The sequence below is a fragment of the Manacus candei genome, unplaced genomic scaffold (assembly GCF_025592945.1).
Source record: "Manacus candei isolate 608988 ecotype Guabito, Panama unplaced genomic scaffold, ASM2559294v1 h1tg000050l, whole genome shotgun sequence".
Taxonomy (NCBI): domain Eukaryota; kingdom Metazoa; phylum Chordata; class Aves; order Passeriformes; family Pipridae; genus Manacus; species Manacus candei.
In genome coordinates this window covers 31749924-31774415 of record NW_026138098.1, presented here as the reverse complement: position 1 = coordinate 31774415, position 24492 = coordinate 31749924, and the positions used below count along the sequence as shown (strand labels likewise).

The window sequence follows — 24492 nt, the reverse complement described above, 5'->3', positions numbered from 1 at the left end:
ATAAAAAATAATGCCCATGCCCACTGCAGAGAGCACTAAAATAGTCCACTCCAGCCACTTCAGACAGGATGTATGGAAACAATCAGCATTAGTCTGAGGTAAGAACAAATAGAGGCAACTATCTGATGACGCAGAATAGAGAGAAGAGCTGGATTTTGCTCAAGTAGATTGAATGAGCCAGTGGCATTGGAAGGATTATTAGGGATGATGGAACTGATAATTTGTTTGACCTAGGAACTGCTCTAATTGGTGACCATCCCTTTGAATATGAATATCCCGTTGAATATTTGCAGTAACTCTCCTTGAAACAAAACAAATGTGTTCAGATCTCCTCTGGGTAGGGGGGAGGCTGTTTTTACTTCTGAGATGGGGGAAGGCAATCAGATGTCATTCAGTGTTTTAAAAACATGCTCTTTCTTGAATTGGCAAGAGCATCTCAAAGTGATTGTTTTTTCTATGTATATCTCTAATTAAAGGTCTGGGTTTCAATTAGTCTCTTGTTTTCCTGGTCTATAATATCACATGTCGGTCAGAACATTTTGTTTTAAGCAGAAAGTTCACCTGTAAGGGCCCAGCCAGTACATATACAGCTCTGAGATATTTTTAGCTATAGATGAGGTGGGATTTTAAAAATGAATATGGGAATGAGGTATCCGAGTCCTAGTGAAATTCACTTCGATGCAAGCATAACTTTAAAAATGAGCTAGTAAGTTATGTAAACATGAGCGGGAAGGAGTCTTTTTCTTGATAAACACTATTCAAGCTCTCAGGTGTCAGAGGCACCTTGTCTCCTCATGAAGTCTTCTACAGCATCTATCCCAAGGGTTACCATCTTGACAGGAGCCTGGTTCTCCCACGGGAAAACCTCTCTTTCCAAGTCTAACCAGGGAGATACTTGATGAAATGATGACTCAGCAACTGGCAGTGTGTGAGGGAGCCACTATCCCCGATATTCCCTGGGATCCCCTCTGCTCCTAATTTCCCTTACCTGACCCTTTCCTCCACTCCCCCCGCCTCTGCTTCGGGTAGGTTGTCTGACCCTGTGTGTCATCTCAGGTATGACTTTCAAGCATCATGACAGTAGGAGAGCAGCAGGTGACACGTGTGAGCCACGTGGGCAAGATGCAGTAGCTCTTTCAGGTTGATTTGTAAGCTTTTATAAGAAACACTGTATTTTACAGAGTTAAATGACACAATAACTGAGAAATATATCTTTATTATTAGAACATTTATATTCTAGAAATTTTTATCTGGGGTTACAGTACAATCCAATTTCTTCCTAATTAACTAACCTAGCATATTTCAGCAAGTAACTGTAAATTAGGTTTTGAGAAGTTTAAGAACATGCACCTTCTTTTACTCTTTTCCTCCCCCAAAAGGACAACTTACAGTCAAGATTTTGGTGTAATAAATAATAAAATAAACATCTCATTTGTGAACTAGTAGTTGCACTTAACTTTGGTGACTAACAGAGTAGATAGGCATTTAAAAATAAAAATATTCTTTCAGTGTCAAGTGGATAAAGAAACAGATGAATATATTTTAATTTATTATCCTTCTAAAGTTTATCTTTATTACCTTCAATAAAGGTAATATTTTCAGGTTTCTAAAAGGATGTGGGAAGCAATAGAAAAAAACTCAAGGATGCTCCTATTTTGTAGTTTGCCTATAAAAGTTGTCGTGACACACAATCTGACCCAAGCCCATGCAACACAACGAACAACTCCTTTTCACCACACACAGTGCAGAGCATAAGGCCAAGTGTGGCCTTGTGATGTAGTTAAATAAATATTAAAATATCATTACAACCTAAATACCTGAATCGGTTTTACACTGTGACTTTCTACTGAAACAGTGTTGAGAAACTTCAAACATATATCTGATTGTTCTCTATATACTATTTAAAATAAAAGTGAGGAATAAAACTCTCTTTCTTCACTCTGCTACTTTCTGGGAGGTCTGTACACTGGCAAATGTATGACATCTGTAGTTACCTGATCATAGCTGACTGATCAGTCATCTTCTGCTTTAAAAATATTGCAACTCACGTGCTTATTGCAGCAGTAATCATAGTGATACACTGTCTTTTAATACTCAGTTCTGCTTACAGACATAGTTATAAAAAATGAAAAACATTTTTCACAAATCTTTGTACACATACTGTAAAAATCACCTTCCACATAAACAATTTACATCTGTTATGAGCATTTAAAAAATAAATCACACAGACTTATCTCGCCTATCCTTTCTTTTTCTTGAGAAAACAAATCTCATCAGTAACATCATCAGGATGTTCATATCTGTAAACATGGCATAAGGATTCATGTTATCAAAAACTGTACACGCAAAAAATCATCTTGATAAATAAATACTCTGATAAATAAGGATCCTTTTAATTGGCACAAACCAATGTAAACGTGCATTTCTGCTCTGCTATCACCTCTAACTTCCTTGCACTTGGGCATTTAGTTGAAATTCAGGGATCTCTCAGTCCTGTAAAGATTCTTCAGGGATAAAAACATGAAGGATCTGGGTTATGATGGTGGCTGTTTATGCCTCTCATGCCTAAAAACAAGCACAGGCACTGAGCACGATGCCATGCTTTAACCCCTCACTTGCTGCACCACAGCTGAAAACCTGCCACTGGCACTTGGCACTGAAATTCCTCCTCTGGCTCAATTCAGTCTGTGCTTGTCAGAGCTGCAGTACCAGCTTCTGGTTTCCTTGTTAAGTGACACCAGAGGAGCCCAAACTTGTACCAACAGGACAATGTGGCTGCTGGTTGCTGGTTTAAGGTACCCAATAAAACATGGAAATGTGTTTGACACATTCCTGCCTCTAGCAGGAAATCCAGGGTAGCAATCTACTGCTGTAAACAGCCTTCAGGCAACTCCATTAGACTTTTTGGATCTAAGTATGTCTGTGCAAGTAACAGTTAGTCATTGATCTTACACCTACCTTAGCTGAAAGATTGGATATTTAGGTGCCGATTAAATGGATTCTTCTGAACTTCGGCAACAACACAGATGGAAAATAAATTACCAGGCCACATGCTGCCAGTAAAATAATTAAACGTACAGCCACAGTACTGCCCAGCAAGATAACTGCAGTCATTTCAAATAAGGTCTATAAATGACTAAATAAATAAATAAATATGTGAATAAATAGAAAAACCTCCAAGTAAACTGAATAAAATGTCACTTCTCTTATGGTGCCCAAAGAGGGAATGGCGTTACTAAATAATATAAATCTTCCATATGTATATATTTCTATATATTATATCTGATATGTTTTGGCATGGCCAGATGGATAGGAAAAAGTGCGATGACTACCTTCGTTCAATATTTGTTGTGTCGAAGCCAAGTTCCCGCATCACTGTGTATTGCTCACCGCTCCTGTAGCGGCTTGGCCTTTTTACCCATCTTTGATTTTGAGCTCACTTTCCTGGCAGAGCAGACTGGGTCACCCTTCTTTTGTGCTCTCCATATCTCTCTTGGGCAATCGACAGGTTCATAGAAACATTTTACTGGCTGCAAGCTGGTTTTTTCATCCTTTGCTTTTTTCAACAAGATTCTTCCTTTTTGAAAGGAATGAGGCTTTGCATCAGGGATGTTATATGAAGCGTGCTGACTTCCTCGGCTCCTGAAATTAATAACAGTGACCATTAATAACTATTATTCAATCTTGCAAAGTGATAGGTCCCTGAAATACCCCAAAGTCAAACAGTTTTGAAGACAGAAATAGCCTTGTTTTACAGAATCAGGATGCATGTTAAAAACAGAGTTGCAAGATGAATCACATTTCTCAGTGCTCAAAAGCCTTCCTCACTAAAATAATCCCCACATGTGTAACTCTTGGACTCCTTATGCGTGTTCATCTAACTTTTACCCCAATCAGCATTCTGCTGATTTTGGAGTGCTGAGACCTTACTGAGGTCTGTACTTTGTGATCTGCGGGGATTTTAAAGATGCACATGTTCGCAGCAACCTTCTGCAAAGAATGAACATCCCATGGTCTCTGGAAGACCACACAGCACCTGTTACAGTAGAAGGCAGGTGAAGGAACTGTAGGAATTTCTTGGTGGGATCTTGGTGCTGCCTTGGAGCTCTCCCAGGGAGCTGCTGCTGCTACTAATGGTCAATGCCACAGGAAACTCCACACTCTGCTTTTGTGCTGACCACACATCTAAAGGGAAACTTCAGCTTTGCTTTTAGGCTTTGATTTGCAATGGGAGAAGAGGAAAGGGGAATAAAGCAAATTGGTGGGAAGAAGGGTGTGAAAGCTTAAAGGCCAAAGTAAGATGAATTCTTTGTACTCTCTGTGATGGGTCATGCCTGGCAGGATTTGCAGAAATTGGTGAGCTCAGGTGGAATGACAGCACAGTGCCTGGTGCTGCAAAGGCTGAACCACGCACTCTGCTCTAAAATTTTACATTGAAACTGCAGTTCCACAGTTTAGCTAAGTAAGATCATTTCAGTCCCTTTTAACATAATTTTGAAATGTTTTACAGCAGATATATGTAGTGTAAGAGCAGAACTATGAACATAAGGCACCAGCTCATGTCTGCCCAGCTCCTGTGACTGAAGTGAAGAACAGATGTGCTCATGTACAAGTCGATCTCTTAAGGGATCCCACGGGGCTATTTTCCATAGCTCGTTATTTCTCAAACCCATGTATCTGTAGTATTACTTCTTCTGGGAGTTAAATGATATTGCAGCACAGTTGATAAAGCCAGTTTTGGAAAAAGCTATGGTTATTCAAGTGTGTACAGAACAAACCCTCTCCTGTTCTTTAAAAAATCCAGAAGGGTGCCACAAGAGCCTCTGTGTTTGTTGATGGGAGGCAGTGAGGACCAGTTGTATTACCTGGTTGGCAGCTTTGCCAACTATAATTCACTAGGGGAAGTTTTGGGGGGTGAAATGCTGTGCAGGTCCAAGCTGGAGCTTGCAGGCACTGTGCCATGCTGGCCTGGTGCAGGCCTGGGCTCTGACCACTTGTTGGGACTTAGGAATGACTTGTGTGTCAACACAGGTGGTGGCCACTCCAGTTTACAGATGGTTCTTGGGCACTGTTTGTTACAGTCCCACTGTTTGTTACAGTTACAGTTTTGTAAAAAGATGCAGCACTCTGTTTTTCTTAGATGTTTTTGTAGTGAAAAAGTTTTATCATTTATTCCCAGAACACGTGCAGGCATTATTGCAGGTGATTGCAGGTGCTGTTAGGCACTCCTCTGCTGCACTGAGTGATGCCATTAAAACCAGAAGGTCAAGGTTAATATGGTCAGAGGGGACTGCCTAAAGGGGCCAAACTGTATTTAAATTGAACAAGTTTATGGTAGAGAAGATGGATGTCTGTCCCTAATTCACAGTCAGGCTAAGAAGGTATTGATGGATGGATGAAGATGCAGGTCATTGCACATGAAATGCAACACTGCCATCTCCAGATGTGGGAAATACGTTTTCATTGAAAGCAGTAGCTCCTCGATACAAGTGACTGCAAGTCTGAACTTCTACTCAAACATATTCCTAACCTGTTGTGTTAAGGAGAATGAAGTCCCAGACCTGCTGTGGTGCAATGGGAAAAAGAGCCAACCTCGTGTCCCCTCTAGGAAAGGCTGCCCCGAAGAAGGACGCAGTGCCTGACCGCCACTTGGCCAAGTAGCACGTGTGATGCTCCAAACCACCTGCTGGGACTCATGACCAAGTCCCAAAGACAGGGAGACCAGCCCCAGTTGGTTCTGCTGTTCCCAGGACAGCTGCTGGAGTAACCTGAGATGATGTCAGTGCCCATGCTTTGTCAGGACACTTGTCTGCTTACACGTGATTTTTAAGTCTACAGTGTTACTGTCAGTTAGCAAATGACAACTGTCTTTCTCCTACCTACAGAATGTTAAAGATATTTTCAACTGAAACTGGGTCTGTGTTTGCCAAAGAGATTCAAATCCTGTAGCTCTGCAGTAGGTTGTTACAGTCAGCAGGAAGGAGTAATTTGTTTAACAGAAAATTAGTCTTCTTTATTTTCTGTAGAGAGTATCTGATTTTAGCTTTAATTTAGCAGAAATCTGTTTTTCCTCTATTATACAGATCATAAATATAGATCATAGGCAGGTAAAGAACCTGATCCAAACTCAACCTGAATCAGGCTTTTGGATAAGGTGAAATGCAAAAGCAGAAATGTAAGCATGTCAACTTAGTGTATTTAAGTAAGAGAAAAAAAAAGAGATATACATACAGGCATCTGGGTTTCTTATTTAATGAAATGTCTGTAAACTGCAATGAAAATAAAACCAAGTTATTAATATTACATTATCAAGTAACTAAAGTACAAGGATAAAATATACACAGTCTTTAAAATTGTATTTCCATTCTCACCTGCTGTTAAAACTAGAAGAACATCCACGGAAGAAACTAAAAAAAAATCCTCTTTTACAGAATATTACTCTTCCGGCTTATGAATATGTTTTTAAAATTCATAATATGTGAGTTGTTAGTGGTTGGATTTTTCCCATTATTTTTATTCTACCTATAATCAAAGTAAATTGCCAAAGTAGGGTGGGCTGAACAGGGATCTTTCACATTAGATTAAACAGCCTGGGTACAGGGAGAAGTAATTATTGTGTTTGAGATAATTAATAAGGGACAGTGCCTGAATAAGTTGTATTAAATTAACTTTCTCTCAGAGCCTTTAATTTTGCAGTGATACATTTCCTTTACACAAGTGCCTAGGAAACTCCAGCTACAAGCCCTTGGCTCTGGGCTGGAGGGAGAAGACGCAACATTTCTCTTCCTTCCCACTCCAAATCCTGAGACCAGCTAGGGACAGCACAGCCTCAGTGCCACTACGAATTTGCATGACTTCATTTTTTACAATAGTTTGGTTCACAGCGTGAAAACACTTTGTCTGGTCCCTCTTTTGGTGGGGGTCCAGAAAGGAGGTGCTGCCAGTTCAGCTTAAATTGATATGAGTTACTAAATCGGTTCTTTGTACTGAGCTCCCATCAGAGCTACTAAACTGAGTCTTTGAATATTATTTAATGAAGTCACTGAGCCAAGCAAGTCAGATCTGGCATCTGAAAATGATTATGTTCTTATAAATGCTCCCTGTGTCCCTGGTATTGTCCACACTTTACAGATGGATTTTTGCCCAGTCTGACTTTGCTTGTCATCTGTCTTGGATGGAGTCTGAAGCCATCTCATAGTGTGCTTTTCTGTAATTACCTCCTGAAGGTCAGGATGGCCAATATTTGGATGGATGACCTTAGAGGAATGCTGAAGTCACTCAAAAAGCAGGACAGCTGCCTTGAAAATTAGAGCCTTCCCCAAGCAATGCTTCTGAGCCAGGAATGCCAGTAAACACATCAAGAGCAAGGGAGATGATTTAATATTGAGGATCATCTTTATGGTCCCACTCAATCTTCTCACGGACACTGTTTGAGATGTCCTGCACTGGACTTCAGCACATCTATATTTATTCAGGTCTTACCTAAAGCTCTTTGTCTTCCAAGTGGCTACAGGAACCTTTCCTTTCCACCACTGCTTACCTGTTCATTTCTGTGCATGATCAAATGCCTTCCTCTCGCACCCCAGGGTGAGCAATTACTCAGCACAGGTAGCATGGGGTATTCATTTAAATGAAATGTTCTTTGGAAATCCTGTGCCTAAAACTTGCCATATAAATGTAATGCATTGTAGGAAAAATACTGAGTGTAAGTATTAAAAATGAGGGCTTTTAGAGAAATGATGCATTTTTAAAAGCAATGTTCAGACAGCTTTAGCTTCTAATCCATGGGGGCAGGCCTGTGGGAATCCATTCACCATTACTATGTCTCCCATGATAGGTAACTAAAGCCAATTTGCCAGCAGGCTGATATGTCACCTATAGGGATCCGTGTTTTTCCTGAAAGTCTTTAGACATCCCAAAATATCTGCCAAGTCACTAAGTGACATAAAGAAAAGTGTTCGTGGCAAAAGGAACAGCCGCAGTAGCCAAAACTGGAAAGAAATTTAAATATCTGTCAAATATTTCATTTTTCTCTGCTCTCCCTTTGCCATCTTTGGCTATTGCTGCACTTACGTTCTCTGTTCCTTTCACTCATGGGAAGTGTCGGTTTAAAACCTAAATAAAACACACCTAAAGAAACACTATACATATGCACATCTGCCTGGAGTAGCAATCAGCCCGACCCAGGGAGCCTACCCATATTCAAACTGCAGTACTTTCCCTCTGGGGAAGGGTTTCAGGGCAGGGAAGGACTTTGGTGGCTTACCACGTGCTCACTGCCGTCAGTGTGGTGGCACACCATCTGCTGATTTTGGTAATACTCCAGCTGCCTCTCCGCCAGATCCACGCGCTGCAACAGGTTCTCGATGAAGTGCTGCAGCCTGGCTTTCCCCCGCACTTCTTTTTCTGCTGCTTCTTCCAGGAAGTGGTTGAAAGTAACAACTTCTCTGCAAGATGGAAACATTGCAAAGAGGCCACATTTAAATAACAGAAGGGCCCTGGTCTCACCGCTGTCAAAAATTACTGATGCTTCTCCTGTTTTTCATGGTGACAGCCTGTGGTGGCTCATTACTGTCCTTAAACTCTATCAAAATATTATAACTTTTTTGTGGACAAGGCAAAGATCTGGAAACCCAAAAGCTGAATTTAAGTTTATAGGCAGTGGGTTTGGGGTGGGTTTTTTTCCCGTTATTAGGTCTCTTGGAAATAGTCTTTAGGGGTCCACAGGATAGAAATGTCATTAAGTATCACCTCTCGAGGTGATGGAGACAGCTATATCTGCTTTCTTTTTTTTTTTTACTTAACCACGAGAAACAGATTAACCCCCAAATTCATCTTCCCATTTCATCATAATCTTACAGTAGTAGTTTAATGTTGCTACTGGGGTGGTTCCTAACTTAAAAGGGCTACTGTGGCCACTGAGCTTCATTTTGGTTGCCATCCTGCAAGTACATCAAAGTGCAGTGTTATGATCTGGAGTTGGTGGGAGCACAGGAGATTGATAATCTACAGATTACAGACCAAGGAGTGCATGCATGGGAAGTTTTAGGTCAGGAGTTTAGAAATGTGTCTTATCTGGTAACACAACTGAAAGGAACAGACAGAACCAGTGACTGTGAAAGCTCCCAGCTCTGTACTGAGACACTGCTCATTTCGAACCCCTCTGCATACTATCAGTTTACTGTCAGTAATCAGACCACCCTTTGGACCTCTGATATCAGAGGAGTACCTGGGTGGGAGAAGTCTGGTTACAGATTGAAGCATGTATTACAAAAAATGGCAAATCTGAACATGCAGGACTTCCCTGGTTAATAAATGCCAGGATAAATATTTCTTACTCTGGCAGTGAAACAATGTTAATTTTTGCTTTGTACAGAGCAGAGCGGGTGGGAGTTGAGGGAACCGGTTCTTGCCAAATGAGAAAGGGCAGGATTGTTTGGTAGAATTACATCGCCTGAGGAAAAAGCCATTTTAAGTAGAAACCAGGAAACAGTTTGTAGCAGAAATAACCTTTCAAAGCTTAGCTTGTTTGTGACAAATCCCAAGTTTCTCTGTGTTTCATTGTTTTAACTCGGTATAAGTGGAGGTAATCGGTTTAACACAGTACAGTTGTTTTAACAGTGTGCGGTTTCGTACTAAGAAGAGTCAGGCACAAGTGGTCAGCCACGGAAATTCACTGTCTAGGATTCAGGCTGTGCCTGCCTGCTCTATACCATAGCAGAGTGCTGCTTGTCTGGCTGATCTAATGGCAGGAATGAGGTAAAAACAAGGATGTGTTGTTTGGATGAAGAATATTGATGAATGTTCGTTTATATTAACTCACCCACAAAACCTGGCTTAAGAAACAGAGAGGTACCTTGTTTGTTAAACTCAGCTATTCTATTCCATTTCAAGGCTCTGTGCAATTTCTGTGACTATTAGCTTGCCCAGAGCAACCTTATCCTAAAGAGCCACTGAGGAATGCTTAGGAACAAGCCAATCTAAACTCATTAAGGTCAGTTTTAGGGCTTTATTCTCACCGCACTTACAGCACTGTAACTTCTTTAATTTCATGATGCCACTCTGGTTTTGGGTTAGCATAGGAGCAACCTGAAGCCCTTGGTGCTCCATCAGGTTCCTCTTTCACAGGGGACAGGAAGCACAAAAGGACAGAAACTCAGCAGGCTGGCTCCAAATCCCTTTCCCTTTGGGTAAGGAAGAGCTGTGCATAGCCTGGTAGGATTCTGGCCCTCCAGGAGGGAAGGGTGGGCAGTGCAGGGAGCCACCAGCCTGGGACACCCTTAGGATGTCCCTCCCAGGGACACAGCCAGCTTGTGTGTCTCACTGCCATGGGAAACCACAAACATTGAATACCTGGCATTTATTTTTGGAAGGGTGACAGTTTCAAGAATGCTAACATTTGTAATTGTCTCAGCAAAGGTAATTATAAAGCATTCATTAATTGCCTGCTCTATGGCACAAATAATCACCAACAGATTTTCCTTTCCTACAAATATCTCATTAGATATGCCATAAGGAGGCCAGGGGGGAAGCAGTGTTTTTTTTCAGGCAGATTTAGATGACTATCAGGAGGAGAACAGACTCATAATGGCAACAAATTCCTTAGTATTTTCCTTGCTTTCTAGATTACTAAAGATAACTTGGTATCCTACATCCCATTATTTGTTAGGAACTGTTATTAGCAGCCGTAACAGCATATCCGTAACTTCTCTGTGTTTGTTTAGCTGCCTCAGTACAGCCTATGAACCTGCCTTTAATAACTTTAATCTAAAGATTTTCCTTTGGGCTGAAATGCACTCTGTAAATTCCCCTTAGAAAGACAGGAGCCAGAACATACCCACACACTGGTCACACACCTTGTCCTGATAAGCAGCACTTCTGTCAGTTCAGCTACTTTCTTTGTTTCATCTCTCAGAAGAACAAGATCAAGCTCTGAGGAATGACTGCTAATAAACTCTCCCTACTTGCTCCAACGCCTCTTCATCACAGAGCTTGCTCCATGCCACTCCTGTGCCTTGGTTACCTCAAGGGAGTTCCCAGAAGAATTTTTACCCTCCTCTCACTGTGAACAACAGGGAAATGGTTCAAAGAATTCATAGCTTCCTGCAGCTGCTGTTTATCTGTCTAATTGCCTTCCTTGTCTCTTGTAGTTTGACCAACTTTTTCTTAGCCATACTGATGATCCTCTCCCTTCAGTTCTATTTCTGGATACCTATGATGAGTTTTTGCTTATGTTCTTTATTTTACTTTCAATTTTTCTCCAGGCCTCTGCCAAGTTTTTGAGGATTATGTGAGACGATATCTTTTACTCTCAGGTCCTATGCTTGTGGAAAGATGGATATTCTGAGAGGCCAGACATGCTCCTCATGAAGTCTGGGGGAAGCTGAGGCTGTGAATATTGTGGGGCCCTCTTGGCACAGGCATAAACCAGAGCACAGCAGCACCAGCCCACTGGGCTCTGTGTCTTGACAGAACAGCCTTGTCCTGCCTTCACCTGCAACAAAGAGTCATTTTGTTAAAGCCTGGCTCAGACCTGAAGCATTGCCCTTTCTAATAAGAGGCCTCTGCTACCCTGTGCTGACTATTCTACATCAGGAGCACTGCTGCTATACTGAGAAAAGGTTAGGTGGAGTTATTAACTCCCCTCGTGAACTCCTCTGCTCGCAGCACCATCTCTTTCCTGCTCTGCTCCTCTGCCCAGCAGCCTCCTGCCCCCTTTCACCCAGCTGCACCCTGGCACTTGCTGTAGCTCTGTAAGCAATAGAGCCTGCCACTGAATTTTCTGAGTGGAGTAGATGATGCTCAGTGCAGCTTACATCTCTTAAATTTCTGTAATGGATGTCAGAGTGATCTCATCTCTTTGCTTATAGTTTGCTACACCAACACTAAGGTATGTTGTATGGAAAATGTTTTGTTAGAGGGCTGTGACTGAGCAGCAGGGAGAAAGGTGGGTTTCTTACTTTGTCTTGGGTGCTCCTGTCAGACAAAACCTTTCAGGAAGAGGGAATTGCTGCTGCTACCCAGAGAGCAGAGGGCGCATTGAACTGCCAGCAGCAGGATGAGGCAGGTGAGAGGGAAAGACAAGGGGCATGCAACCTGGGAGGTATCCAAGAGGAGCAGGAGGTGCCTGTACTGCCAGAGCGTCAGAGAAGAGCTGTTCCCAGAGCCAGAGGAGCCCAAGGGAAATTTATAGCAGTGCAGCAGACAACTCAGAGGTGTTCAGCTGCAAAAACAAGTGCAGGGGGAAGGACGCACTATGGGCAAGAAAGACTTGCTGCCCAAGCTTTTATTTTAATCTGATTCTGCCAGGGAGTTAATCTGTTATAGTTAACCAAACTTAAGTAGTTTGGTGTTTTGCATTCCAACTGCAGCCTAGCTGCAGACAACCTGCACTGAAACCTATCCTCAAATCTTCTCTATGGGGGCTGTTACCATGAAACAGCATGAGATATGGTCAATAAAGTTACAAGTAACAGGCTGACTAGGTGACATTTATTCTTCTGGCTTTACCACTAGACTATACAGTGCTTCTTGCAGGATGAGTGAGCTGCAGTTCTTGTTTACTGGAGCAGTTGCTGGCATATGGACCCTGGGATACACTTGTATGGCTTTCAGCAGCTAAGCATGTGATACACTGAGTAGATGCAGAGGGTGGGACAGCTCCAGCTCCTTAACACCTGACAAGAAGGGCTAATGATTTCTCACATTGCAACCAAGCCCTCCTACTGACGCATAGTACTGATCCCAGGACTAATTACAGCAACTCTGACACCTGCAACTGCTCTGTAGGTGGAGACAAGTATGAGGCTCTATGCAGATTCTGCACCCATGTATCAAATCCCTTTAGGGAATTACATTTATAATAACTCTGCCTAAAAATCAACAGAAAACTAAACACATTATTTTACCTGAAGATGGGAAAATTCCTACTACAGTAAGCAGTAAAGTTATTTACTTGTAAAATATTTAATATGTACATTCATTAAGTACTAATGCCACTGACCTTATCCACCACCCAATTGGTGTTACTGCCTGAAGGCTGCTCTCTGCTATTCATTAGGCTGTGGTTTCACATTCCCACACCACTATCAGCACATTTGATTTAAGAGGTTCACACCTCCGCCTCAGAAAGTTATTGCACCCATTCAGTGGGCTGTGCTCTAGATCTGAGCCCTGAACTTACTGGGGTGACAATGAAGATTAAAATACTTTATTTCGCAGAACCATTCTGTGGGACAGTCACGCCACGCTTGAAGCTGTGCAGCTGCCACGGGGGAGTAATCTCTCCAGTGGGAAGATGAAAGAAAAGGAAAGAGGGAGCAGGACTACCTAAAACTGAAAGTGGAAGAACAATGTGTAATCGCAGTTGTATTCTACTTGAAGCAAATCAAAACTGTTTTGCTGTACAACTGTAATTCACATTTTAAGGAAAGCTGTTTTAAAGCATAAATTGCAATGACCTCTAAAAGCCAGCTCTTAATGCCATTGTCAAGATGTTATTTGCACAGATAATTTCATTAATTGCAAATTTAGAATGAAGCCACTGGCAAGAATAACTACTGCCCACCACAGCTATTCTGAAACGACCCTCGCATTCCAGGCTATGTCAGAGCAGAGGCGTGACCAACCTCAAAACAAATGCATTAGACTGGTTAAAGAAATTACTGTCAGAGACAGGCCAGCATACTACATTAATGCTCTTATTCTATAATTAGGAGACAAAGTGAAAGTGTTTAAGTCACCATCAAAGGCAGCTTCCAGCTGAAGACCATAACTTCAAATGTTTACCCTGTTCAGACTTACTGAAAAGCAAACTCTACCAGTCTCCATTTTCTTACATAAATTCCAGAAACAAGCCTCTCAGTGTCCTCTAGAAGTTAAGTTCATAGCTGGTTTTAGTTTCAATGCTTTTCTTGATATCTTATTCAACAAAGTCTTACTCCCTTTGGGCATGCTTCTGTGTTATCTTGAAGATCACAGTACTCACTCTGAGTTGCACTCTCCTTTATCAAACATTGAATAATCCCTTTCAGGGCACATTTTCTAATTAAATCATTCCTTTGCTCAGCAGCTCTGTGCTTAGACTAATACTACTTCGACTATGTATAAGTATAGTCAGTGTTGCACCTCCACCTGTCCTGCCCAACACAGTTCATCTCCCCAGAGGCATAACACAAGTATCACAGCACGTACCCACGTGCATATTAGCATTGCCATTTTTGTAAGGAAACAAAAAGAAAATTCAACTACAAACATACCTTCACTTTATCACTGCCTCTATTGGACTAGTAAAAGCCTTATTTAAAACAAACAAAAAATAATCAACTGACACATCTAAAGAAATAACCCTACTGACCCTACAAGCTCTTCAAATGGCAGCCCTGTTCCTGCTGGTGGCCTAAAACAACACTCCTCCTCTCATCGGAATGAGAGGTCAACCTTAAAACCTGGGAGTGCTGTCATTTGAAATTAGTGCTTGGATTTGCAACAGCGGTGTAACTCTTAAGAATTTACTCCCTGCAGAGTTAAGAAGTCTGCAGAGATGCTGCTTGCTTGGAGAACAGATCAGAGAAACCAGCCTCTGACAACAAGGCCACATGGTAAGTCTCAGTTTTTATGTCTCTGTCCCACGTGCTTGGTCCCAGCAAAGGCTCAGGACATGTGGGCTTTTACTGGTAGAACAGAGAACTAGAAATGAAATTCCACCAAGTGAAAGTGCCCTCAGGTGCAAAGATCCTGCCGAGGAGGGCCAGAGTCACAGCAGTGCAAGGTCTGCCTTCACAGGGCTGGGCCCAAAGGAACTGAGGTGTAGAACAGCTCCACCCCCTTATTCTGGCAAACCAGACATTTAAACCAAGAATTTAAACTTTTTCTGCCTAGGCCTTCTTGGGGCTTCCTAACCAAATTATTCTTGCTAACTCACTTTTTTCTTTCCCTCAGCTTTCCTATTCAACTTTACAATCAGATCCAAAATCAGAGCCGTTACCTACTGCAATTGTACTGTCATTTTCTGTCATTTTCCTGTATACCCTTCTAAAGAGGAAATTTTTTAAATACCAACTTTTTTTCCCATAGCCAATTTAGAGGGCACAACATAAACATCTGAAACTTCTTTATCAGGATATTGTTACTTTTCAAGAGTTACTTGAAAAGGTCCCCATAAAAGTTTTCAGCTTCTTCTCTAGAAGAGCTTCCAAAGAAGAGGTTTTTTGACCTTATGTTTGTGGGGGGTTTTTGGATTGGTTTTTTTTTTTACTCTCACTCAGATTGATCTAGACTAGCTCTACCTCAGTCTCTGTGACATCTAGAAATGCATATTAATTATAAACCCTGTCTTGCCTTCACATGCACCATATTCCATGATGTGGCAGTAGGGACAACCATTCAGAGACCAAGGGAAGACTAGTTGCTTTTACTTTCTTAGAAATAGGATAAGGAGGTGTTTCAGGGAAGAAGGTGTTTTCTTTTTTCTCCTGGAAAGAGGTACAAATTTTCAGCAACAGTAAATCAGTGCTAATTTTAGGAAAAGTTATCCATATTCACAAGATTACTTATGGAAAAAAAATATCCAAAGAAACTGACGAAAGCATTTCTTTCTGAAGGTCAGCAAGTATCAAAGCAGTCCCTAAGGGATGCCTTTGACTTTCCACAATCTGCAGTGAGAACTCCGGCTTCTGCAATTTCCATTAAGCAGCCTTGTTTGGCTTTCTAATCATCTGGACTTCTTCCAGAAATCAAAGCCAAAGTTGAAATCTTCCTTTTTTGAAGGAGAAAGTCTTTTTAGCACACCGAGTAAGTTTTGAATACACACTGGATATGTAAACAGGTCTCAGAATTTACCAACAGTGCATAAGAAAGCCAGACAAGTGTCACTGATGCTACCAAAGTCATGAACATCCTTTCTTCTCTCCTCTACCACAGCATTCCATCTAGTGCCTCCCTGCTGCCAGAGCAAAGCTAAGCGTCCCAGGACTTTTTAGAGGTTCAGATTTGAAAGGCTGCTCTAGAAGTACTGGTCCTGCTCTTACAAAGCATTGTTTATATCTACCTTCCTTCTCAATTTGCTAATTATACAATGACCTTTCAACTGGAAAGCCAGAGCGCATTTTTCTATGTTATCCCTCATGATGGGAAATGCAGGAACCATCTGAACAAGAAAAGAACCCAACACATTTCCAGCTTTTCCTAGGTGAACTCTACCTATTCTTACACCCTTTGCCTATCCTCTCAGTGTCCTCAGAGAACCTTCAGAGGCAATGCTACAGGGCCAATCACAGCCACAGGCAGTAACCTACTCGGACTCCTCTCTTACCTCTTGGTACTCTGGGCTGATATTCTTCTATCCTGTCCTCTAACATGCATTAGGCACATTGACCTCTAGGAATTAACAGGCTGCTGTGTAAGAGCTCATTCCTATTGTTGCTTTTGATTCCAAGTCTTTTTATCTTTGTTGAAAGTGGAAGTGTAATCCTAAAAGAGTAATATGCTGGGTACTCTGGTGAAGCCTATTGTGCAGCTGCCTCTTTTGGTTAGTGTTTTTTACTAGCCAAGTGACCTTCAGTCTTCCCTGTAACACCAACTTAGGAGCTACCTCACTGGTTATGCATTCACTCTCCTCCTTACAAGATGACAAGAACTCTATAAGCGACCATCTGCACTCCTGCCCCTTTCCTGAGCCTGGCAATGTCCTAGTGTGAGGGACAGTGTTTGCCCATTTCTCTTCATTCTGTGTTCAGGCTTTTCTGGCCTCAGAACCACAGCCTGACAGTACTGCTGGTAAAGCAGTCTGCCAAAGGGGCAAGTGGCCTCCTCCTTGTTCCTTTTCCTCATATAGTTAAAAATCACAGCTTTTGCTGTCTTATTCTTTTTACAGATCAGTGTCCTTTGCCATCCTCCCCATATTATACCCATTCTTTCTACCCAAATAACTCCATTCCCTCTTTCTCTTTTCCCACGTCTGTTCTTCTGCAGCATTGCAGAACTTTAGTTTTGCTCCACTGAATGGTTCCAGCTTTCTCCTGACATTCCTGTTTTTCCTTTCTGGACCCTAACCTCAAATTTCAAAAACACATTCTGCATTTAGTTTGGGCTAAGATTCATACCACTGAACTTTAGATATCTGAAATTTTGCATCTAGCCCAGACAGTTGCTTATCGGAGAGCCCCTGTAGTCTGAAGAGAGGAGAAGGACCTTCACAGAACAATCCCTCCTCCTCTAAAATACTTTTCTAGAACAAACAGGATGAATCACACTGTGAAAGAGCCCATTAGGGCAGTCTGGCTAGATGGGAATACTGCTTCAAGCTGTAAGTTATCTTCATGGCTTCTTTCCAGCATACTTTTAAATCTGCCTAAGTTATACTATTACCTTTAGTTTCACCTTAAATCCTTTAATATTCCACAAGGATCACTTGATATTTCAAGAATCAGAGGTTCTGTTGAATATCCCCTCAAGGAAGATGCACACCCCAGGGGCTCAAAATCCCACCCCCTTTATGTGTCCTCTCTTCTGGAAAATCAATAGCACTGCTTCAAGATAGATGCTCCTACTGATGTGGGAGCCATCATCGTCTTTTCTTTTAGTCGTTAGACTACAGAAAGGAATGATGAAAGCTCTCCAAACTTCCTACACTGCACTCCTACACCACCTTCCTTATTTCTTCTAAGATCAGTGTCATGGCAACTAGCACTTCTCATCTTCCCTTTGTAAGCCGATGAATTGGTTTAGAGGCACTCCATTACCAATGCTCTTTATTTGCATTTCTCTAAAATAAGTTGTGTTGCTCTGAAAAGCCTGAAAGGTTTTAGCAAGTGCTGAATAAACTAAGTAGTTCATGTATAAATAATATATCAGCTATCACTACATTTTTAATGGATGCATCATGAACATATTTTTAGATAGCTTATGTTATTCAGAACGGCTCCGGCATCTGCTTCTCAATCCCAATTCCAGTTTCACAGTTCTGCGTCCATCTAAAACATTAGACATGAACTGCTTGGACATGGCCTTTTCAGTACTGTCTCCAGTACAGCTTCACTGTTGCACAGGAGACCATCCCACTCCACAGGCAGCCTGCTGACCATGGTGGGATGGCTTCAGGAAAAAGGTGCTATTGGATATTCTCCCATACTTCCTCCAGATTTATCCACCTATATCTTCTTAAAAAGATGATGCATTAGAGATGTCACTGTAAATCAGATGACATGCTGATGAGAGCTTCTACTTCTCCCTACCCTCATGAAACCAGGGGCACAAGAGGCATTGGGAAGTGTAAAAGTCAGTCATGGGGTAGTCAAGTACCAAAGCCACCTGCACAGGGAGCTGTCCCCTCCCCTGTTAGTCACCGGAGAGTCAACCATGAAAACCACCTGCTCGGGGAGCTGTCCACTGCCTTGCAGGGACACAGTCACACGGGCTACAGCTCTAGAAACGCAGAGCTCTGAGCTGGTGAGCTCCAGGCCCTGTCAAACTCAGCAGGCAGCTGAGCCATCCCCTCTCTTGTCCTCCAAAGGCTGTGACTCACACAGGGCCAGGCCAGCCTGCGCCAAGCCACTGGCTCTCGCCTCCCCACTTACTCCTCTTTGCGGTGAAGCTCCTCCTCGGACTCGCTAAGCCGCTGCTTCAGGGCTGCGATCATCTCCACCGCCACGTCCACCTGCCTGCTCAGGGCTCGCTCCCGCCGCTGCACCTCCTGCTTCTTCTGGGACAGTTGCACGAACGCCGCCCGCACCTCCAGCAGCTCCGCCGTCTTCTGGGACAGCTCTTTCGTAAGCTTGTCGATCCGCTTCTCGATCGTTTTGTCCACGGCCTCCACCATCCTGTTAAACTTTTCCCGGACATGTGCCTCGAAGGCGGCTTTGGAGTCAGTGGCTGGGAGCCCGGGTTTGGATACCTGCTCGCTGGGAGACTCAGCTGACACATAGTTGGCCAGATAGGAGCCGGGGCGCTCCGCGGGCAGCTCCCGCGGCTGCCCGCCCTTCCCGCTCCCGCAGGACGCGCCGCCCAAGTTCAGGAAGGGCCCCGCGGAGCCGCCGGGGCTCCCCGGGCTGCCATGGGGCGCGGGCTCCGGCGGGGACACCAGCTCCGCATCCTTCAGCGGCGAGAACAGGCTGCTCCTGGCCAGCAGGCTGCTCTCCTGGAAGCTGTGGCTGTACTCCAGGTGCACCCGCAGGGAGGAGAGGCTCCGGAACCTGGTGTGGTCACCGCATCGCGGGCAGCGGAAGGGGAGGCTGACGCTGCCGAGCGGCTCCGGCCAGGGGTGCCCGCCTTCATCCCGGGCCGTCTGTTGCATTCCTCGCCAGGAGGGAACAGCCCGGGTCCGCGCCCGACGGGGAAACTTGGGAAACTTTCCCGGCGATTCCTCAGGGGTGCCGCGCCATCTCCGCCCGGGGACGCGCCAGCGCGGTGCGGCGCTCCAGCCGCCTGGCCCCGGCCGCTCCGCCCGGCTCTGCTCGGAGCGGCTCCGCTCGCCTCTGCCGCCGCCGCACGGGCCTCGCCGGAGCTCGGCGCGGCGCGGGCCTCGGCTCCCGCAAGGTCGCCGCACTCACCCGACTTGTTGCTGGCGGCGGCGGCGTTTTCAGCAGAGCCGTAAATCAGCCCGGGCGCGGCGCCGCCACCGCGGGGCGGGGCGGGCGGGGCGGGGATGGGCAGAGGGGACCGGCAGAGGGGACCGGCGGGGATGGGGATGCGGAGCGGGGATGCCCGGCGGCGGATGCTGCGGGTGGCAGCACCCGGCCGAGGCCTCGGGGCCGGGGTCGCTCCCCTCCTCCTGCCCCCGCCTGCCGTGGGCGCCGGGCCGGGGGGTCCGCGGGGTGGGTGTTTGCAGGGCGCTTGTAGCGGTCACAGCAAAGCAATGAGTGAGCTGCGCGGGGTGTGTCGGGGAGATGCTAAAGGATAACGCAGTTAAAAGCACTTAAGCGGCAAGATACGACTGGCACGTGCAAATAGGTATAACCTGGCCTTGGCTTTGGGGGAGTATAATTGTTTGTGTGACTTTAAATCATAGAATCATAGAATCAGCTGGGTTGGAAAGGACCTCTGAGATCAAGTCCAACCCTTCTTTTTTTTTTTTTTTTTTTTTTTAAATCCAGTCCGGGTTTCCCCCCATTCCGTAGTCCGGAAAAATTCAGTCTGGGTTTTTCCTCTTTCCGTGCTCCAGACAAATTCCAGTCCGGGTTTTCCCCCACCGCCGAGAAATTATTCAAACCGTCTTAAATGGAGTCTTAAACGGGAATAGAGGCAAGGATGGAAGGGAGGTCCTGCTCCAGGACTGTTCACAACCGAACGGAAAGAAAAGCGCTACAGGTCCTCTCTGCTGGACAGGAGGTACGCGGTTGCAGGAACAGGGCTAGGTAAGTGCCCGGAGGTAAGAGAGCCTTCCAGATCGAAACAAGGCTGCTTTAAGCAACCAGGGGAAGCAAATAGCGCCGAAACAAAAAAGACGGGAGGAATACCTGCCCGGAACAAAAACTGCTCAGGGAATGGGGTCTAAATATGTCCTCACAGCAAAAGAGAGTTAACGAAGCGATAAAACGCCTCTTTAAACAACATGAGGCCGTCTCCGACACGCCGCCCAGCCCGCGAACTCGTTTGCAGACCAGGAGAACTACGAGACCGGCTCCCTCAGCAACTCCGAGCCACCCAGCACGGCCCCGGACCTGCCTTTCCATCTCCGAGGGTGAGGGCGGCAAGGAGGACCAGCTCGGGGGGGGGGGGCCCGTACGTAAGTGATCAGGAAAGAAAAGCAAAATCTCTCACTCTTCAGTCCTTTTAATCACTTGTGGGTAACTTAAAACCAAAGAATTGCATTTTACTAAAAAACGGGTATGCAAAAAGCTTTAGGGGGTTCTCCTGGGGAATGGGTCTTTGTGCTAAAAGTTGTAATGAAATGCATCGGTCTTGGTTGTAATTTGCCCCTGTGAAAACCTTCTGCCAAAATATCGTATTAAACAAAAAAACCCAGAGTTTTGGGAAAAGGAAAACAAGCCCCTAGAGAAACAGTTTCTGTTAGGAGAAAAAAGAAAAAAAAAAAAAAAAAGTAACCCTTCTGCTACAGACAGCCTTAGCAGAGTAAGAGATACGCAGTTAGTAGTCACACAATAAGACTAACTTGTTGCCTAGTAACCAGGTGAGAGATTTGGATCTCTCTGGCCAGAGAAAACTACATACCCAGTAAAATTTGAACTGCCAATTTCTCTGGAGAAGTAGATTCTCTCGTTTTCTGCCCCTGTTCTGGGGAAAGGAAAAGGTAAAACCCTCCTGCTTCACACAAAAACTGCAACCTTCTGCTTCACACAAAACTTTGCAACCTTCTGGTTGGGGAAAGAAATTATCTCGCCTTGCAACCCGGGGGGGGGGGGGAGGGGGAAAGAGGACAAGAATCCTAAAACCTCTCCTCTCTGGCTTTCAGTTTCCCTGCCGTGTAGGATGGGGGAAGAAAGGCACTGCAACCGGAAAGCCCTTATATCACTCAGTTTCCTTATCGGTAGCTAGCTTCTAACAAGCCCTTGGGGGGGGGGAGGGGCAAACCCAAAACCTCTGGGGAAAGAGAAAAAAAGGCTACCTTCTTCAAAGAAAGTTTAGAAATCAAGTAAAGCTCCTACAAGCTGCCTTTATACTGTCACCCTCTAAGATACTCCTATGAACAAAAGTCAAAGATGAAATTGTAAATTTATAAAGTTATTAACCGTAAAAGTCTAAGTTTGTCTCACAAACCAGAACCCTGAATGTGTGCTTGAACAGGCAAGCTGCTTTCAGCAAAAAGGAAAAGAACTGTTACCAGATTCCTGCGATATCTGCAAATGAGAAATGAAATCGACTTCAAAAACCACACGGAACGTGAACTCGGACAAGCAGCAACAGACTAGAAACTGTGAAGTAAAAATCACCAAATACCTTGCCTTTTGTGTTTGCAGCAGAACCTCTTAGTGTAACACATAATATTAAGTTTTGTTTTGTTGTTAAGATAATGTTTGCCTGTGTTTCCTAATTGTTTCCGCAAAAGAAAAGATTCCCTAATAATTCATATTAAGGTTCATGCAGGATTTCATGCGAATAATCGAATCAGGTTATACCAAAAAAGCTCACAGCATCTGCTTTTAATAAGTTGCCACTTTAAACACATATTTGCCTCATTGCTTTTACCTTAACACACACCATACATCACTGACAAACTGCAGAGATACAAAAGGACTAGAAAGTTGCAAACAAGACCACATCACTGTGACAGCTATAAAAAGCACTGTGTTTACATACAGATTGGATTTAAAGAGTTTTCTAGGTTTATGCAATAAAAACAGGTCCAACAAAGCAAAGATTTTACAGGTTGAAGTGAATAGCAAGACTTTCATATGATTCTTAAAACTGACTATAAAGATATGCAGGCACCTTTAAACAGGTATGACTCCGTCATATGCCTTTATAATGCCAAGCTTTGTGGCTCAAATTATTCTGACATGTATAATCATACTTTCCATTTCAGGTATAGAAAAAGCTACACATTGCCTTGAAAAAAGAGTCTTCTTGCTAAAATGAATTTGCACTTGTGGTGTTAAAAGTAAGGCTGTAGAATTTTGTTCTTAGCTCATTCTAAGGCAATACATCAAAGCATAGATAAGCATGTTTAGTTACCTTGATAAGCTTGTCAAATAAAGCATTTAGTTTTGGACCCTCACACTGGATCATGCAATTATTCAAACCGTCTTAATAACCCTTGTAACTATCCAAACATACAAGGAGTAAATGCAGTATAGTAGTGTGCATCGGACACTGGTGTCCACCTCAGATTGGTGTGAAGCAGCCACGTTACTGTATCAGTTTCATGCATTTAGCTGTGCTGGGTTTATATAAATATATATTTAGAAGCCAGAAAGCTTTGTGGATTTTTTGTTTGTCTGTTTCTTTGCTTGGTTTGGTTTTTTATTATTATTTCTTTTAAATATGACCCTAATTTAGTCTCAGTATTAGGGAGGGGAGCAGTAATAATGGGATTTCCATTTGGAGTATGAGGAATGGATGTCATAGACTTACAGAATAGTTTGGTTTGACCCTTAAATGCCATCTAGTCCAGCTTCCCTGCAGTGAGCAGGGACATCTTCAACTAGATCAGGTTGCTCAGAGTCCTGTCCAACCTGACCTTGAATGTTTCCAGGGATGGGGCATCCTGCACCTCTCTGGGAACCTGGGCCAGTGTCTCACCACCCTCACTGTACAAAATTTCTTCATTATCTACTAAATCTAAAGTCTAAGTCTTCTCTAGGTCTAAATCCACGTGATTGATGTTAGAGTACACAGCCAATATGTTCTCTCAATAGGGAAATATGCTTCTAAACTTTTTTTATGCCACAGATGTGTTTCTATTTTTATAAATTTTTGGAAACATGGGCAAGGCTGGTTGTAGAGTAGCAGCCTTTTTGAGGTAATAGTGAAATATTGCACTTCCAAAATCTAGTGCTTGAGGCCATAGTGGTAATATGCTGCAGATTCTTTTTATTACTGTGGGAGAAAGCACTGCAGTAAAGTTTAATTCTGTACTAATATGTCTGTTCCTTGAGTGCAATATACAGGCAGAGTCCTAAACACTGAGAAAATCTGAGCAAATTGATAGATGCCTTTGATGTAATTAAGACATTCACAGTAAATTATTCACCAGATGGTACATCAAAGGAAGTTACTCAAATTGCATTTCAGAGCTTCAGCTAATCTCTAAAGTGTGTGGGCTACCATCCAGGCTGCAACATTTTGCATGAGTTAGTTGTCCTGTATCACCTTGTCTAAATGTGGTGATTTTCCCTTCTTTTGTCCTCAAGCAGTACCAGAAACCAGAAGGGAGGTCATGAGGGAATACTTTTAAATTGTTTGTTTCCAGATTCAGGGCTTCTGACTATTTCTTTGTAGGAGGCCAACGCTGGCAGGATGTGACCCTGCTCTGATTCCCGTTTTCTTGGTTGTTGTCCTCTATTGTCCATTATCTTTCTCTGTTGTGCCCATAGCCTTCCTACCTTCTCCCCACATCAGGGGAAGGTGTTTGGGGCTGAGGCTCCAAGGTGCAGATGGATGCTGTACAAGTGAGGTGAACTTAGTATGATGGGATTTGCCTGAGGCTCCATCCACATTTAGAAGAGCTGACACCCTCCTACCCTCTCCAGCCAATGGTAACAAGAGACATCATGGTCTTAGGAACAGAAAATGTTGATGACTTTGAAGGAGCCCATTGATCTGCAGCCTCAGCTACATGGGTTTGGATGGTTAGGTCTGAAATCCATCAACCATTTAGTCACAGCAATTCTTCTTTCAAGGTTTCTCAGGGTTTACTGCACTCTAAATATTTGTTTTACTGGATTGGGATCCAGCTCCTCATCTCTTCAGTTACCTACTCCTGATGCTCCCATTTGGATGCCCAGTTCAGCTCTTCTCTCAGCATTTGGATAGGAACAGCCCTCCTTTTATATACCAGTAAGTGTGCATTGTACAGTGGAGGACGTACATCAACCA

The 24492-nt window shown here is 43.6% G+C and overlaps 2 protein-coding genes across 2 annotated transcripts in view; one reads left to right on the top strand and one right to left on the bottom strand.

The window, feature by feature from the left end:
• LOC127476997 (endogenous retrovirus group K member 5 Gag polyprotein-like) overlaps nt 1–24492 on the top strand; it is a 36029-nt gene that overhangs the window by 5994 nt on the left and 5543 nt on the right. The window lies entirely within an intron of this gene.
• Nucleotides 1201–19437, bottom strand: ZNF365 (zinc finger protein 365). Its single transcript, XM_051800622.1, has 4 exons — nt 18576–19437; nt 8267–8447; nt 6232–6269; nt 1201–3642 (listed from the first exon to the last, which is right to left on the bottom strand). Exons 1-4 carry the CDS (start codon nt 19289–19291, stop codon nt 3387–3389), a joined length of 1191 nt encoding a protein of 396 aa, XP_051656582.1. The 5' UTR covers nt 19292–19437; the 3' UTR covers nt 1201–3386.

What these genes read in the sequence shown, in the direction of transcription:
- ZNF365 (XM_051800622.1), bottom strand. Translation starts at nt 19,291, where the DNA reads ATGCAACAGACGGCCCGGGATGAAGGCGGGCACCCCTGGCCGGAGCCG. An exon ending in CTGACGGCAGTGAGCACGTG is followed by an intron (nt 6,270 to 8,266) that starts GTAAGCCACCAA and finishes TTTTCATTGCAG; the next exon opens with TTTACAGACATTTCATTAAA. An exon ending in AATAAGAAACCCAGATGCCT is followed by an intron (nt 3,643 to 6,231) that starts GTATGTATATCT and finishes TATTAATTTCAG; the next exon opens with GAGCCGAGGAAGTCAGCACG.